Here is a 13,819-nt window from a genome sequence, read left to right as displayed (position 1 = left end):
AGATGAGACAGCTTCATCCATTCAACGACTGAGAGACTCTGTGCACTCTGAGAAAATGAAGTTTTTTGATGGAGATGAAAAGTGAAATAACTTGACATAAATTATGTCTGAAGATACAATCCCTCATTGTCCAGCCTCAGTGGCTGGTGGATTCCGAATTTCACTGTCCATAAGCCATGTAACAGAAGGGTGAGATAGAAAACAGGTTGGCAACTGGAAAAGATTGTTGGCAAGTTTAACTTACCAATCACAGGGAAGATTTTGTCAGTGTTCAGGTGTTAACATTAATCTCTGGTTGCATATTGCTGACCTGTAAAGAGATAGATTAATGTATTTCACCCTGAAAATGTGATTAAATTGTTAATAAGCTGTGTAACTGAGTGCCCTGACTGCAAATTATGACAGGGCTTCACCAAATATCTTTGCTTATTATGGTATAGAACTGAAGTAAGCGATGTACTTTGATTATCAAAACTTATAGTGTTGTCTTTTGATAGTTTTTAATGTACAAGACTGATCAAACTTGTACTCTTATTTGTTGCATAATAATCAGCATTTGATTTAAAAACTCATCTGAACAAGACTGTTGAAATAATTGATCAGTTACTGACATTCCAAAATATGTTTACAATAATTTCACTGTAAAACTGAAAGTAGACCACACAGACAATACAATAATGCAGTATATGACCGAAAAATCAATGTAGACATGTATCACCAAGATGTACCTGTTGCTGTAGCTAAAATGTAAAGAAACAATAGCAATGCAAAGCTGAAATGAAAACGCTTATGATCAAACACAGCAAGTGCACTGCTGCAACTATATTTTTTATCAATATTTTGCTTAGAGCCTAATTTGCTACAATAGAAATATATCAACGGTATGCTCTCTTTCAGTATAACTGTGCTAAGTGGGGATATTAAATGGCTGTGTAAATAGCTGTTCTCTGGAGTTTTATTTGATTACTGCTCTTGTTTGAAATACAACCCAGTGTGCAAAGCTACACACAATAAATACATATTATCATGTGTATGGTGAGTTATGTTCTGTAATCCAGGTCAGTGGCTTTCAAACCCATTTCGCTTGTGGCCCTTTTCCTGTTTATTCTGTTTCACTTGATTTACTGAAATAGGTCAGATTCTATGAAATTTTAGTTCCACCATATATAAAATTAACACACTTTAGCACTATCAGATTTGGTCAAAGTGGGCTGAATGAGGACTGGAAAACTGCTATTCAGAAATGGTGAAAAGATGCATTACTTTAGGAAATAAGACATTTTCAGAAATACATTACTCAATGTAAGTTTATCATCTCGTGACTACACAGCATGGTCATATGAAGCATTAATGCACATGTATTTGCACACTAGAGGGAGACAGCACACAAAGATATTCTTACTTACCATCACTGTGTTCCTGGGATATAATAAAGGGTTACAAGAAGCTAATTAAAGCTAATGTTATCTGTGTATCACACAGGGAACCCATCTGTGCTAGCTTGTTGTCAAAAAAGAAGCATTGTTTCCTTAGGCTTTGTTGCTGGTTGATATTTAGCATAATATAACCTTTTACTAATTCACTTAAATGTTATAACATAACAATAGGCCTATAAAAGAGACGACATCTTCGTGTGTTCAGTTGTAGCGTAACAGTATAAAGTATAAAACGTTACCTGATAAATTCAGCTAACTGCTAACAATATTAGCAAATTTAAAATCATTAACGGCTCGGTTCAACGCTGAGTAGGTGCTGCCTTCAAATACTCCTCGAAAATTCCCCAATCAAGCATAGGCGATCCAACAGCAAACAGATGTTTAGCTCTATGGCTGGAATCTAAAGGCAAAACATGAGAGGCACAAATTGTGGCTTAAAGTGTCATTGAATGCTGTAGCATTAAAACACTCCTTAACTGGAACTTATGGGCCCTTGCACAAACCACCAAGTACATAACCGTATGTATGCTGGGAAAGCCACATACTTTTTGCCATTAATTCCAACCACAGCACCTCGTTCCCACTACGATGGGGAGTTCATAATCCCGACGCTTTCGACAGTCCTTTAACGCAGCGCCGGTCCCACTCCACTGCGCATGCTCCGAACACTTTACTGCGAGCGGCAACTTCACCGGGAGCCTCGCTCGCCCCGCCGCCTGTCGCCCACAACAGCCCGCATCATCATCTCCATCATCACCACCATCATCATCCTCATCAGCATCAGCAGGAACAGCATCAGTGTGATGAAGCAGCGGAGGACGGAGACCTTCCTGCTCTGAGACACTGGATCAGCCCGCAGACAGGTACGGAGCTTTTATCCGCCTTTTAAACCACTCTGGAAACAATCAGACAAACGTTTCTTCATCGTGAAACACTGAAAAAGAAGCAGCTTTTATTCGCTTTTACAAAAGTAACTCATCAGTTTAATAATTTCAGCTGCACCTTGTTTAGGAGAATTCATGAAACCTGCTTCACCCTGTGGGCTTTGTGCACTGCTGATGCTCAGTGTGTGGGATTGTGGGCAGAGAGCTGATCAGCCTGCGTGGTGTGTTTTAGTGTAGGTGTAGCAGAAGCTGTGTTTCATACACCAGTATTTAAATCTATTAATAGTATCTGCTACCTGCAGAAAACTGGCTACCTGTTGTGTGCCATGCAGGTAAAGCTCCAGTGGAGACATTTATTACATTTCATATGATGTTGTCAATGTCTCAAATGCATACAATTAAGTTCCTGTGCCATTAAAACATCAACTTAGTGCATTTGAGTTAAAAAAAAAAACAGAGCAGAAAATGTGAATTAGGGCAAAAAACACGAGAAATCTAATAAAACTGCACGGAAAACAGAGCAGGGGAGCGTTTCAGGAGGCTGTGTGGTAAGTAAAGAAGAATATCTCCATATTTGGCCATGGATTGAATTTTTTATTCATGTCCTTGGGCTGTAAAAACTTACTGGATTTATCTGAGGAACCTGCATTTGAGGAGGTGGTGTTGCTGCTGGCTCTGGTTTAGTAGCAGAAATGGGAAAAAAAAAAAATGTTTGGAGTTCAGCTGGGGTGATAAGAACAGAGCGGCCAATCGAGCAACATCCCATCAATATCCTATATCTGCAAAAATTAAATAGTGGAATTGAATCGATTGTTGAACATTTTCGGAGGAGCCCAGTTTTGGGAACCGCTGCCCCTTTAACTGGACCATCTCCACCATGATGAATCTTATGATGGACAGAGGAGAGGAGGAATTTTAATCCGTGAGGTCACACCAGATGCACATCTTTCATCCGAAAAGCAAACAGTAAGGATGGGAGATGAGACAGTGGCTACAAGCAGAATCATTTCTTTGAGATTTGGGTGCGTTTCAAGTGGAAATCAATTAAAAAAGGAAAAAAAAAGGAATCGTAGGTGCAAGCATCTGGCTTCAAACTCAAGTCTGCAGCTGCGTGATGCTGCAGTACATCAAGGTGCTCCTGTGGGCTTTGGCTTGTACAGTTTCAAGATTTTCATAATCAATTAATCTGCCAATTACATATTTATCAGACGATAAAATCAGGAAGTGTCTGTTAAAATTTCCTGAAACCCAACACAATGTCCTCAGATGTTTTGTGTAATTCGACCAACAGTCCAAAAATGATCCAACAGTCCAAAATGATTCAATATTATCCAATTAGCTGCTGATTTAACTGACCTGTTGTTTCAGCTGTAGTTGGTTTAGAGTTTTATTTCTTCCTGCTGTTGCACTTGAAGTTTTGGAAAAGGTATAGACAACAGATGATGATGATCAGCGCAGACGTAATTCAAAACATTTGCTGTTGGCAGCTTGTAAAAATGTCAAGATGCTGCTTTTCTCTTTTTCAAATCATTATAAATTGAAGAAAGTTTAGCTTTTTGACTGCGAATATAAAAAAAATGTGCAATTTTTAAGACATTCTGTCAGTGGTGGAATGTAAAGTGCTTTCCCTGAGTACAATTTTGAGGTCCTTGTACTACTCGAGTATTTTGATTTTATGCTACTTTATGCTTCTACTCAACTACATTTCAGAGGGAAATATTGTATTTTTAACGTTTAATCTTTCAGCTGTAGTCACTACTTACTTTGTACATTAAGATTTAACACACAAAACATATGATCAGTTCATGATTACACTACCCAACAGTATATAAAGTAGTTGCTTACACAGTACTGTCGATAAAAATACTTTATGAACAGTTTGCTTTATTTGTAATATTTTTACGTTGTGGTATTTTTTTACTTTTAGTTGAGTAAAACATCTGAAAACTTCTTCCAGCACTGGGTTCTTATTACTTGTGATTGGTTTCTGCCATCAGTTTTGACATTTTCTATAAGGCAATGCATTAAACAGTAATGATTAAGTAACACTTCTTAGCTGTAGCTCCAGTTGATGCTTAAAGGTACCCTGTGGACGTTTTGACCACTAGTAGCGCTGTGGAGCAATGTTTTTACTAGTTACCCTGTTTTGTCAGTGGTCACTGTTGTTGGTTTCACGCTACTTGCAATGTGCCAATAAAGGCCAGCAAATAACGTCTGATTAAACATATTTAAAAATGAACGTTGCAGATGTTCTGTGCAACTTTTGTTCGTTTAGATGAAGACTTCACTGGTCGCCTTTAATATTTGTAGTTCACAGCTCAGAAATCCGTGTTTCTGAGTTCAAGATCGACTTCAGTTGTCGTGTTGAAAAAAACTGATTCACTTTCTTAGTCAAGCAACATCTAGAAAGTCAGCAACCATCACTGAAGCATTTGCTTTACCACCAAAATGGCTCCAGAGCTTTTTATTCAGAGTTTTACCCCCTGTTCAGTTCAACTCGCTGAACAGATATTTTACATACATATCTTACAATGCACGATGCCACAGTGTGAACCCCCAGTTGAAAATGCAGAGCGTCGTAACATTTAATTTTTCTCTGCCGAGGCAGAAGTGAAGCAGCTTCCCGCAGAGTAAACAGGCCGACAGTAACACATGGGTAACCTTGTTCAGACCTGATGGCTCAAATAAGAGCTTTTTATTCATCTGGAGAGAAAAAATCAAAGCATGAGTGAAGCGTCACGCCAGGCATCAGCATTTAAATTCTTGTGTCTGCAACGCTTCATCTCACCGCAGAATGAATGCAGAAACATGATCAGACTGGAATCATGTGCAGAGCTCCACAAGCCTCTTCAGTTTCTACCTTCAGAGCAACAGAGCCTTTTTTTTTTTTTTAAGTACCAGAACATGAGATCGGCCGGAGTGACCGCACTGACTCCCTCTGGAGGAACAATACGAGCCTCTGATGAAGAATAAAGGCCGTGTTGTCTCAGCGCTCGATGATGATGAAGGACAGAAGCGATTCCAGGTTTCACAGAGAAGTCTCACAACAACACGGCCCCGTCCTGGCGGCGGTAATTGCTGCGTAACGGCACACATGAATACCCCCAAATCAGCCCTCGGCCTCGTGCGCTCAGGCAAAGTGCACTACTCAGACAATCAGAGGCATACAATCTCAATCGCTCGTCCCCATGGCAACAGCAACTGCCGGTGTGATTGTATGGAAAGTGGTGTTTCTGATAACTTGTCACATGTAAAGACTGGCTTTCACCAGTGAGCAGAAGACTGGTACTGCCGGCTGGGCTTTAAAGAGGCGATGATTCTGCTCTCAGTATTATTTTAGGTAAGTCATAATGCACAACCAGCTGTTGATGAGGTGGAGGATGCCATGACATCCTCTGCTGAGACACTGGCCATAACCATAGAGTCTATAAAAGATGGACGTAGTGTCCTGGACGTCACTCACAGGTTTCTCAACAGCCATTGTGAAGCTGAGTGACTCCGCCTGTCACCATCTTAGCAGTGCCTGACTCCACCTCACTCCAAAAATGGGCAAACAGGTGGAGCGTGGGTGGAGCTGAGTTGGCTGATGAAGCCTGGTTGCTGAGATGTAGCAACCAGCTGTCACTCAACGTGGACACGCCCATAATTGTACAAAACTTTAAGCCTTGATATAATTTAAGCGAGTCAATTATATAAAAATTTACCCCTGCACAGTTGTCATGAACGTGCAAATTAGCTATTGAGACCAAAATAGTTTTTTGTACCAGACTGTAAACATGTTTTTCTGCTGTAAATGTGAACATTTTATTATGGGGATCTATTGGCTCGCTTCTGGAGCCTCAAGTGGCCATTTGAGGAACTGCAGTTTTGGCACTTCTTTTTTCTCACCCTCGAGGTCGCATACCTCCAAACAGATGATGATGTTGCTCTGTAACTGCTCGATGTGCAAAGATGTTGCTGTTTGCTAATGAATTCATCGTAGAAACTTAAAAGATGATGTTGTTTCTGCTGCCCTCTAGTGGCCAAAAAAGGTTTTTCCAGGTTGAAGTTCCAAAGTTTGCTTAACTTTAAAGAAACTCAATGCATACTAGTGCGTGGTTGGTGGGTTGACAGCTGTGGGAAGAATTAAAGGTGCATATCAAACCTCAATAATTTTTTGCGTCAAGTATTAAAAATTACTGTTCTTATTCTTTAATCAGATATTTCCTGAGCCACACCAGGGCAATAATTTTTTCAGTATTCTATTTAGCTAAAGTCTATTGTAGCATTTCTCACGTGTCCACCACATGCAGGTTTGAAGGTGTGTTTGGCACATTTGGCACTAACTGGTCATTATTGTTGTTTCACACTTTAACATGGTACCATTAAGTTTGTTCCCCCAGTTACCCAGAGGACGTCAGCTGTCCTTTGTAGTCCAGGACACATTTACCTACACACTGCGTAAAGAATGTGGCCATATGTGTGAACATAAACAAGTTTGTGTGGGAACCTTTATGAAAAACATCAGGGCTGCTGAGTGTTTTCTTTTTGGATCGACAATGCCAAAATGATACCTGAGTAATTGGTAACTGATACCAAAACGATGAGCTTCATGTCATCAATGTTTAAAATGTGATGTATGATGTTTAAATCAGGACATATCTAATAAATGTAGTTTGTGGTAGTTTGCTCTTGATGTTGGTCAGTATTAGAAGGTGTTGAGGAACGCTACCCTGCAGTCATCTGAGCGTTCAGTGTTTCACATCAGCCACCTTAGAGCCAGAGTTTCTGTACAGACAGTGAATTGATTGGTGATCATCAGCATGTGTTTTCCTCCAGGATGACTGAGGTGATGAACTCTCTGGAGCCAGGCACGGAGGACTTCAGCGGGGGCGGAGCGGCAGCAGATCAGGGTGCAGTATCCTTTCAGGTGTGTGTGAATATGTGCGTTTGGATTATTTCAAACCGTTCCTGTTTTATCCGAGTAGAAAGCATCCAGTGGTGAGTCACAGGAGTGATGAGCAAGAGTAAAATGTGGGTTGATGCGACGAAGGGCATTAGTCGGACTCGGCCCTGCTGCGAGTAAATGTTACGTGTCTTATCCTGCAGAGCTAAAAGGACGAGTGAGTTATCCTCGACTGCTGTGCGATTTATTTTCTAAACATAGCGTATCGTCATTAAGCGACGTGTAAAGAGTGATCAGTCATGCTTTATTTTATAGTGCCAGGCAGAGGTGTAGTTTGATAAATTTCTCTGTGTTCCTGATATCTACTGAGAGAAACCTTCTTTAGTGACTGATGCGAGTCGGATTTTCCTAAAAAAGCGACGTATAGACTCACACAAGAGTAACCTTTCGCAATCATCACTTATGGCCCGTTAGAAGTGTGTGGCAGGGTCGGTATCTGGACACCCTGACCTCTGCCTGTGTCTTCTCACTTGGCTGTTTTTGTGATTTTCTGGCCATCAACCTTTGGGCAATGGGTGTGTAGCCCTCAGCCAATAACAGGGTGTGAGGAGCACAGGAACGTAGCTACCTGTATTCATAAGGCTTACCTGTGCAAAGAGTTGCCCCTGGTGATGAACTTCTAAGACAGTTTTTAGAATGATGAGGTTTTCTAAGAATTTCCCCTCACAGGTGAGACTAGATCCTGCTAAAGGTAAAAACCCTGAAGAGCTCCTCAGGTGACAAACTGCTCGGAGTAGGGAGGAGGCTTAAGGGTTTCTAAAGCAGAGGAGAAAATGGTGGAAAGAGGAAGAGGAAGGAGAAATATTCTCCAAACGCTGAATGACAGTGACTTGATAAGACGCTGCAGACTAGCTGGTGCAGGGATAACGTTTGTGGTCGACGTCCTTCGAGATGCGCTCACATCTCCCACCCAACGCCGTAACGCTGCAGATATTTGGCAGCTGGGAAAATGCAGCGGTGACGACTCGAGTCTGTCGCAACCTTCGTCAGCAGAGTGATCGCACAAAGAGTCACAGCGCCTTCGCGGCCTCGTGCTGTGGCGCAGTTCATCTCTGTTCCACTAGATGTCTCCACCCTGCAGACTCACAGAAGATTCATGGACGTGGTTGCCTCCTGCTGTTGGTGGTGTAATTGATGGGAGAAATATTTTATGGTAGAGTAACGCAGCGACTTATATAAGCCGACAAATCATGGAGACTGATGAAAACTGAGCTATTGTTCCACATTATTTATCTATTATTGATTCAAGAGATATGCTTATTACATAAAATACTATTCTTAATTCCAGTTTATCTTAATAGAGACTGCTTTTCAAACCACGCCCCCTCGCTAAGGTAAACCTTCTGTCTCATCCTTGCTCACAGCTACGACTCCTTGCTAGAAATGCTTCGGCCGGACCCTGGTGCCATGTTGTAAGCACACATCCCTTATTGAGCCAGAGAGGAGGGGGGCGTGTTTCAACGCCGTGCTTACAAACCTCTAGAAATCCTGCTGATGCTACCTTTAACGCGGCTGAAGTTCAACCTGTTCGTTTATACTCAAATATCGTCGTTTAAATAAAACAATGGTTATAGGAAACTTCGATGGCTAAAAACAGTTTGGCATTGTAGACCTCAAAGTAAAAATTTCCTTTAAGAATAAACACACTTTCCATATTTTGGTAACATATGATAAAAGGTAAAAGGTCTGTCCCGATACTCACACTCCTTTACAACAAGAAAAGGCTCATGACATCAGTATGAATACAGTCAAATGTTCTCATGTTACTGTGATGTTCATATTAAACATCTTTATATCTGTTACCAAATACAATATGCATTATATTAGCTGTGAAATACAAGAATTCAGACACAGTATTAACAAAACTCAAAAATGACGAATTCTAGATCTGTATATCTGCCACATTATGTCAGAATCACAGAGCCAATTAAAAATGTCGTTTGTTGAGCATTTCGTTGGACCTCCACAGATGAATGTCCTTAAAATGGTAGAATAATCTTCTTGAACTCATTTAGTTAAACAGAGTGTGTGGGAAGTGTGGGGGAAACAGAGTTACAGTATATAAACTTTCTTTGTGCATGTTTCAGTAGATGCTCACAACGAATGAGGTCATAATTATTGTCACGGTGTGAATACGAACTATGTTGACTGAATTAATGGACTTTTCTTCTCTCATGTGTCGTATTACTTTCACTTTATTAAGTGGATACAGTACACTTTTATTTTATCTTTGAATCTTTGATCTAATTAAGGATGAGGAGCCTTTTTCATGAAGGTTGCGACATGAGATCATTTTCTCTCCTTTTGATTTTTACATGTTAAACTCTGTTAAACTCATTCAAGATTCAAGATTCTTTATTGTCATTGAGCATGACATGTCAATGAAATTTGCATTGCAACCCAGAAGTACGTCATACCTGCAGTTCATGTATGAGTCCCAGTTTTATGCATTTGCATCTAATGTCAGATATAATTTAATTAGAAAATAGAAAAGATAGCATCACAATCTTCTGCACATTTGCAGTTAGAGATCAAAGTAACAGATCGGTGGAGTCGTCTTCATAAGTCCAGCTGCTGATCCTTCGTCTCGTATGCACAGTTTTCCTAATCCGATTTACCGCATTGTTGTCCGTTCACGTGCGTTGTGAGTAATGATGCTTTTATCCCCTCAAATATGAGAAGCCTTCAGTTCACCTTACATCAGCTTCAAACAGATCTTCCCAGACGCCCATGAAAGGTATCCGAAGCTGTCCAAGAGGCTCCCGTCCATCGTGGTTGAGCCGATGGACGCAGCCGAGGTGGAGAGCGGCGAGCTCCGCTGGCCGCCGGACGAGCCGAGCTCTCCGGACGCCCAGACTGAGAGGCAGAGTGCAGAGGAGGAAGCTGCAGGTGAGGACGAGCGGCAGGTTCTCCACAAGTGACCTCTGTGGCTGATATATCAATATTACATCTGTAGATGTTTTAAAATGCTTCAATGTTACAGCAGCAGTTTACTGTTGCAGCTGCTCGAGGTGGAGCTACTTTAAACTACTTCAAATACACCTCGTCTAGTCCAGTGGTTCCCAGCCTGGGGGTCGGGCCCCTCCAAAGGGTCACAAAATAAATCTGAGGGGTCATGAGAGGATTAATGAAATGTGAAATATGAGATAAATTTACCTGTTTGTTCCTTGAACAGTTATTTAAATTCAAGCATACGAGAAGTTTAGAGATGAAACGTCTCTTTAAAACTGCTAATAACTCCAACTAGACACTGAGTGTTGAAGGGAGCCATAAGACAAAAGGTTTGGAATCACTGCTTGAATACTTAATAATGTGTTTTATTTCAGAAGTTTATATGTCTTTATGTAAAACTGTTTTTATGTTAAAGTGTAATATGTCAATATACTAGTAACTAAAGCTGTTGAATGAAATACATGCTTCCCAGTAATAGTAAGGGGTTGCATAATATTGAAATACTTATAAAGGACAGGTAGCTTGAAATTATACTTAAGTACAGTACTTGAGTAAATGTATTCAGTTACTTTCCAGCACTGGCTGCTCCTACCAGTTGATCACACAACAGTCATAGAAACAGTCAAAAACAACATACAAACAAGAGGAGCTGCCGGACCTCAGAAATGAACATCTGTCTCTTTATGCCCATAAAAGGTTATTTCCTGTGATGACTTCCTATTTCCTATTATTTTGTTATGCTAATGAAGCGTGTTGCAGTCAGCCTCACCTGACCGGCTGAACTGAGCGTGAGGAGGAAACTGAGGTGTAACAGTTTGATGTGCATCGCCGAGCCGAGCAAAGAACCGCAGTGTCAGTCCGATCATTTGCTCCCAAACAGCTGGAGTCACACAAATTCAAATAAATGCAATTTTCCTCTTTGGATGAATCATTAGAGGGGAGACATTTTCACCTGGAACAGTGTGGATCTGCACCCGTCTGCCTCCGGTCGGCTCTCTGCATTGACTTCATTAGCTTTCCTGCTGCCTCTAAGCACCACTTTAGGTTGTGAAATGCAACTGAACAGCAGTATTCACCACATTTGCAATAAAAACTGGGGTTTGTGGCCAATCGAGCTGTTAGAGAATATTATTCCAGTGGAGTTCAGACATCCACTCTTTAGTTTTTCACCGCGACACGTTAAGCTAATCAGAACACATGAGTAAGATTTAGAAAGTGACAGTCAGTTGTGATCCGTGTGTTGTTGCCATCGTTGTAAATGGCTTTTGTGAAACAGGCTCCTGCTTGTTGATGGTGCCTGAAATCAGAAAAAAGGCCAAAGTGTGAAAACCAAGAATATAAAAACCACTTGTTGCTTATTTAAAGCGTTTAAAACACACAGGGGTCAAAGTAGAGCTGATGCTGGAGGTTTTGAGGACGATGCTGATACCAACAGATCGTGAGATAAAAACCTGACATAACAGAAATTCCAGCCGATATGACTTTTCAGCCCTGCTGGTGGCTTTAGGGATGACAGTCTGTCTGTCGGCTCCGTTGAAATGTTGTCCAGGCATTCGTGAAGCTCAGACAATGACTCCTGATGACTTCTGTGATACCTGACTTCCTCTATCGCCACCTAGAGGTTGACGTTTGTGGTATTAATGCCATTTATCAACTACCATTGAAGGTATTACTGTGAAACTTGTTTCAACGCTCCCCTCAGGATGAACTGTAATAACTTCGGTGGTCCTCTGACCTTTCATCTAGCGCCATCTACAGGTCAAACTTGTGATTCGTTCAGTGCTTTGACACTAATGACATTCCCATCTGCCTTAGCCGTATTTTGTTTTAATGCTAATTAGCAAATGCTAACATGTTAACATGTTCATCATCCCATTTTTACACCTGTGACAGCATGTTAGCATGTTAGCATTGTCATCGCAAGCATAATAGCATGCTGCTAGCTTGACTGCTACGGTTTTGTGTTGATGAAGGTGCAGAGCATCATAATACAAGTCTGATTCAAGATCTGGTCTTGGCTTCAGACTCCCGGTCACTCCTTCACTTTAGTGGTAATTTGATCTAATGTGATCTATGTGGGAGTAATCCAGTAATCCTGCGTGTTTTTTACCAGATGAGGGACAGTCGAGTGTCGGTGTGGATGAAGAGGCTTCAGGTGCGGAGATGCAGGACTCCAACTGAAGAAACTCTCCTCCTGCGTAATCCACTGTTACTGTGAGTGTGTCCAGACTCGGATGAATGAAAAAGAGTCAGATAGAAGAGCAGTTTGCATTGATAGAGAGATTACAGAGCCGGAGGAGGGAGGTAAAAAAACAGGTTCCCGAACCCCAGCTCCCGGGCTTGGAGCCGGAGTCCCCTTAAATACATTTCCAGATGTTTTTTCCTGTTCGTGTACTCACCTGCGCTGATGAAGGAGCTTGTTGTGACACATTAAGATGATGAAGATGATTGAAGTGATTTTGATATGAATCTAGATTTTTAATTAGGTGGATTGAAGTTTCTCTCTCTGGCTCCAAGCCCTCGTTGTCCAGACGCCCCCAACAACACATCTGGTCCGGACAGATGTTTCTAAATGCTGTCTTAAGTATTTAGCTCATGTGTGCCATACTACTACTACTACTACTACTACTAATGGTAGCTACTGTATTGTGTGCACAGTTTTTACATTAACTCTTGATGTAAATGACATCACTGTATGTTAAGTGCTGACTGCTGTAGTTTGGTGATCTTGGTCTCACTTTTCACTTTGTAATAGCTGCGATGTTTTAAAGAACAGTGTTTGATTAAGAAAGCCTTCATCACTTTATTCGATGTTATTACGATGCATTCTTTAATATATTATGATGTGTGAGCATCGTCTTCATACAGTAGGTGTTAAAGGGAATGTAGTGGTGTTCTGTTTTACTTGAGATATTGGAGCAATATGTTCGCAGGAATTCAAAGGCGGTCCATTTTGTTACAGAGTACAGACGTAAAAATGAGCAGGATATTTTAGATGTGTGTCGCTTGTCACAGACATGATATTTTTTAAAATACTGGAAGCCTAAATTATTGCATAAGTAATAAACCTTTTGAAAATTCTTAAAACGTTCTTTAATTTGTCGTCCCTGTGCTTTGCTCTGGGAGATTAGGCTCACTCTGACTGGTTGATCAGTACTTCAGAGTAAAAATACTCTGTTACAAGTAAAAGTCTTGCATTTAAAATAAAGCCTATTATGTTTTTATATTAATATTATGTGTTCATCATGTTAATGTTGCAGCTGGGAAAGGTGGAGCTAATTTCAACCACTTTATATACTGCAGGGTATCTTACAGCATCTTATAATAATTCATCTTAATTTATTAGTAGATTATATTTTGTACTAATCTGAATCTGGAAAGTAACTTCATCTGTAAAATAAATGTAGTGAATTGAAAACTACAACATTTCCCTCTGAACTGTGGTGGAGTTAAAGTATAATAAAGCATAACATTGAAATAGTCAAGTAAATTACAATTACCTCAAAACTGTACTTTAGTACAGTAATTGAGGAAATAATAATAATAATAATGATGAACTTTATTTGTTTACACCTTTCATACACAAAGTGCTTCACATGAAA

General features: G+C 40.6%; 1 protein-coding gene across 1 annotated transcript; it reads left to right on the top strand.

The window, feature by feature from the left end:
* Positions 1 to 2,175: 2,175 nt before the first annotated feature.
* On the top strand, positions 2,176 to 12,634 carry LOC121618917 (LBH domain-containing protein 2-like). The gene is made up of 4 exons (XM_041954561.1): positions 2,176 to 2,299; positions 7,139 to 7,217; positions 9,980 to 10,154; positions 12,331 to 12,634. Exons 2-4 carry the CDS (start codon positions 7,140 to 7,142, stop codon positions 12,396 to 12,398), a joined length of 321 nt encoding a protein of 106 aa, XP_041810495.1. The 5' UTR covers positions 2,176 to 2,299; position 7,139; the 3' UTR covers positions 12,399 to 12,634.
* The last annotated feature ends 1,185 nt before the right edge of the window (positions 12,635 to 13,819 follow it).

The sequence above is a fragment of the Chelmon rostratus genome, chromosome 15, assembly GCF_017976325.1.
Source record: "Chelmon rostratus isolate fCheRos1 chromosome 15, fCheRos1.pri, whole genome shotgun sequence".
Taxonomy (NCBI): domain Eukaryota; kingdom Metazoa; phylum Chordata; class Actinopteri; order Chaetodontiformes; family Chaetodontidae; genus Chelmon; species Chelmon rostratus.
This window is presented reverse-complemented; position numbering and strand designations above follow the sequence as displayed.

Bases quoted from the DNA above. Each gene is read 5' to 3' on its own strand.
- LOC121618917 (XM_041954561.1), top strand. From the start codon at position 7,140: ATGACTGAGGTGATGAACTCTCTGGAGCCAGGCACGGAGGACTTCAGC. The intron at 7,218-9,979 runs GTATCCTTTCAG...AGCTTCAAACAG, and splicing joins CGGCAGCAGATCAGGGTGCA to ATCTTCCCAGACGCCCATGA. The intron at 10,155-12,330 runs GTGAGGACGAGC...GTTTTTTACCAG, and splicing joins TGCAGAGGAGGAAGCTGCAG to ATGAGGGACAGTCGAGTGTC.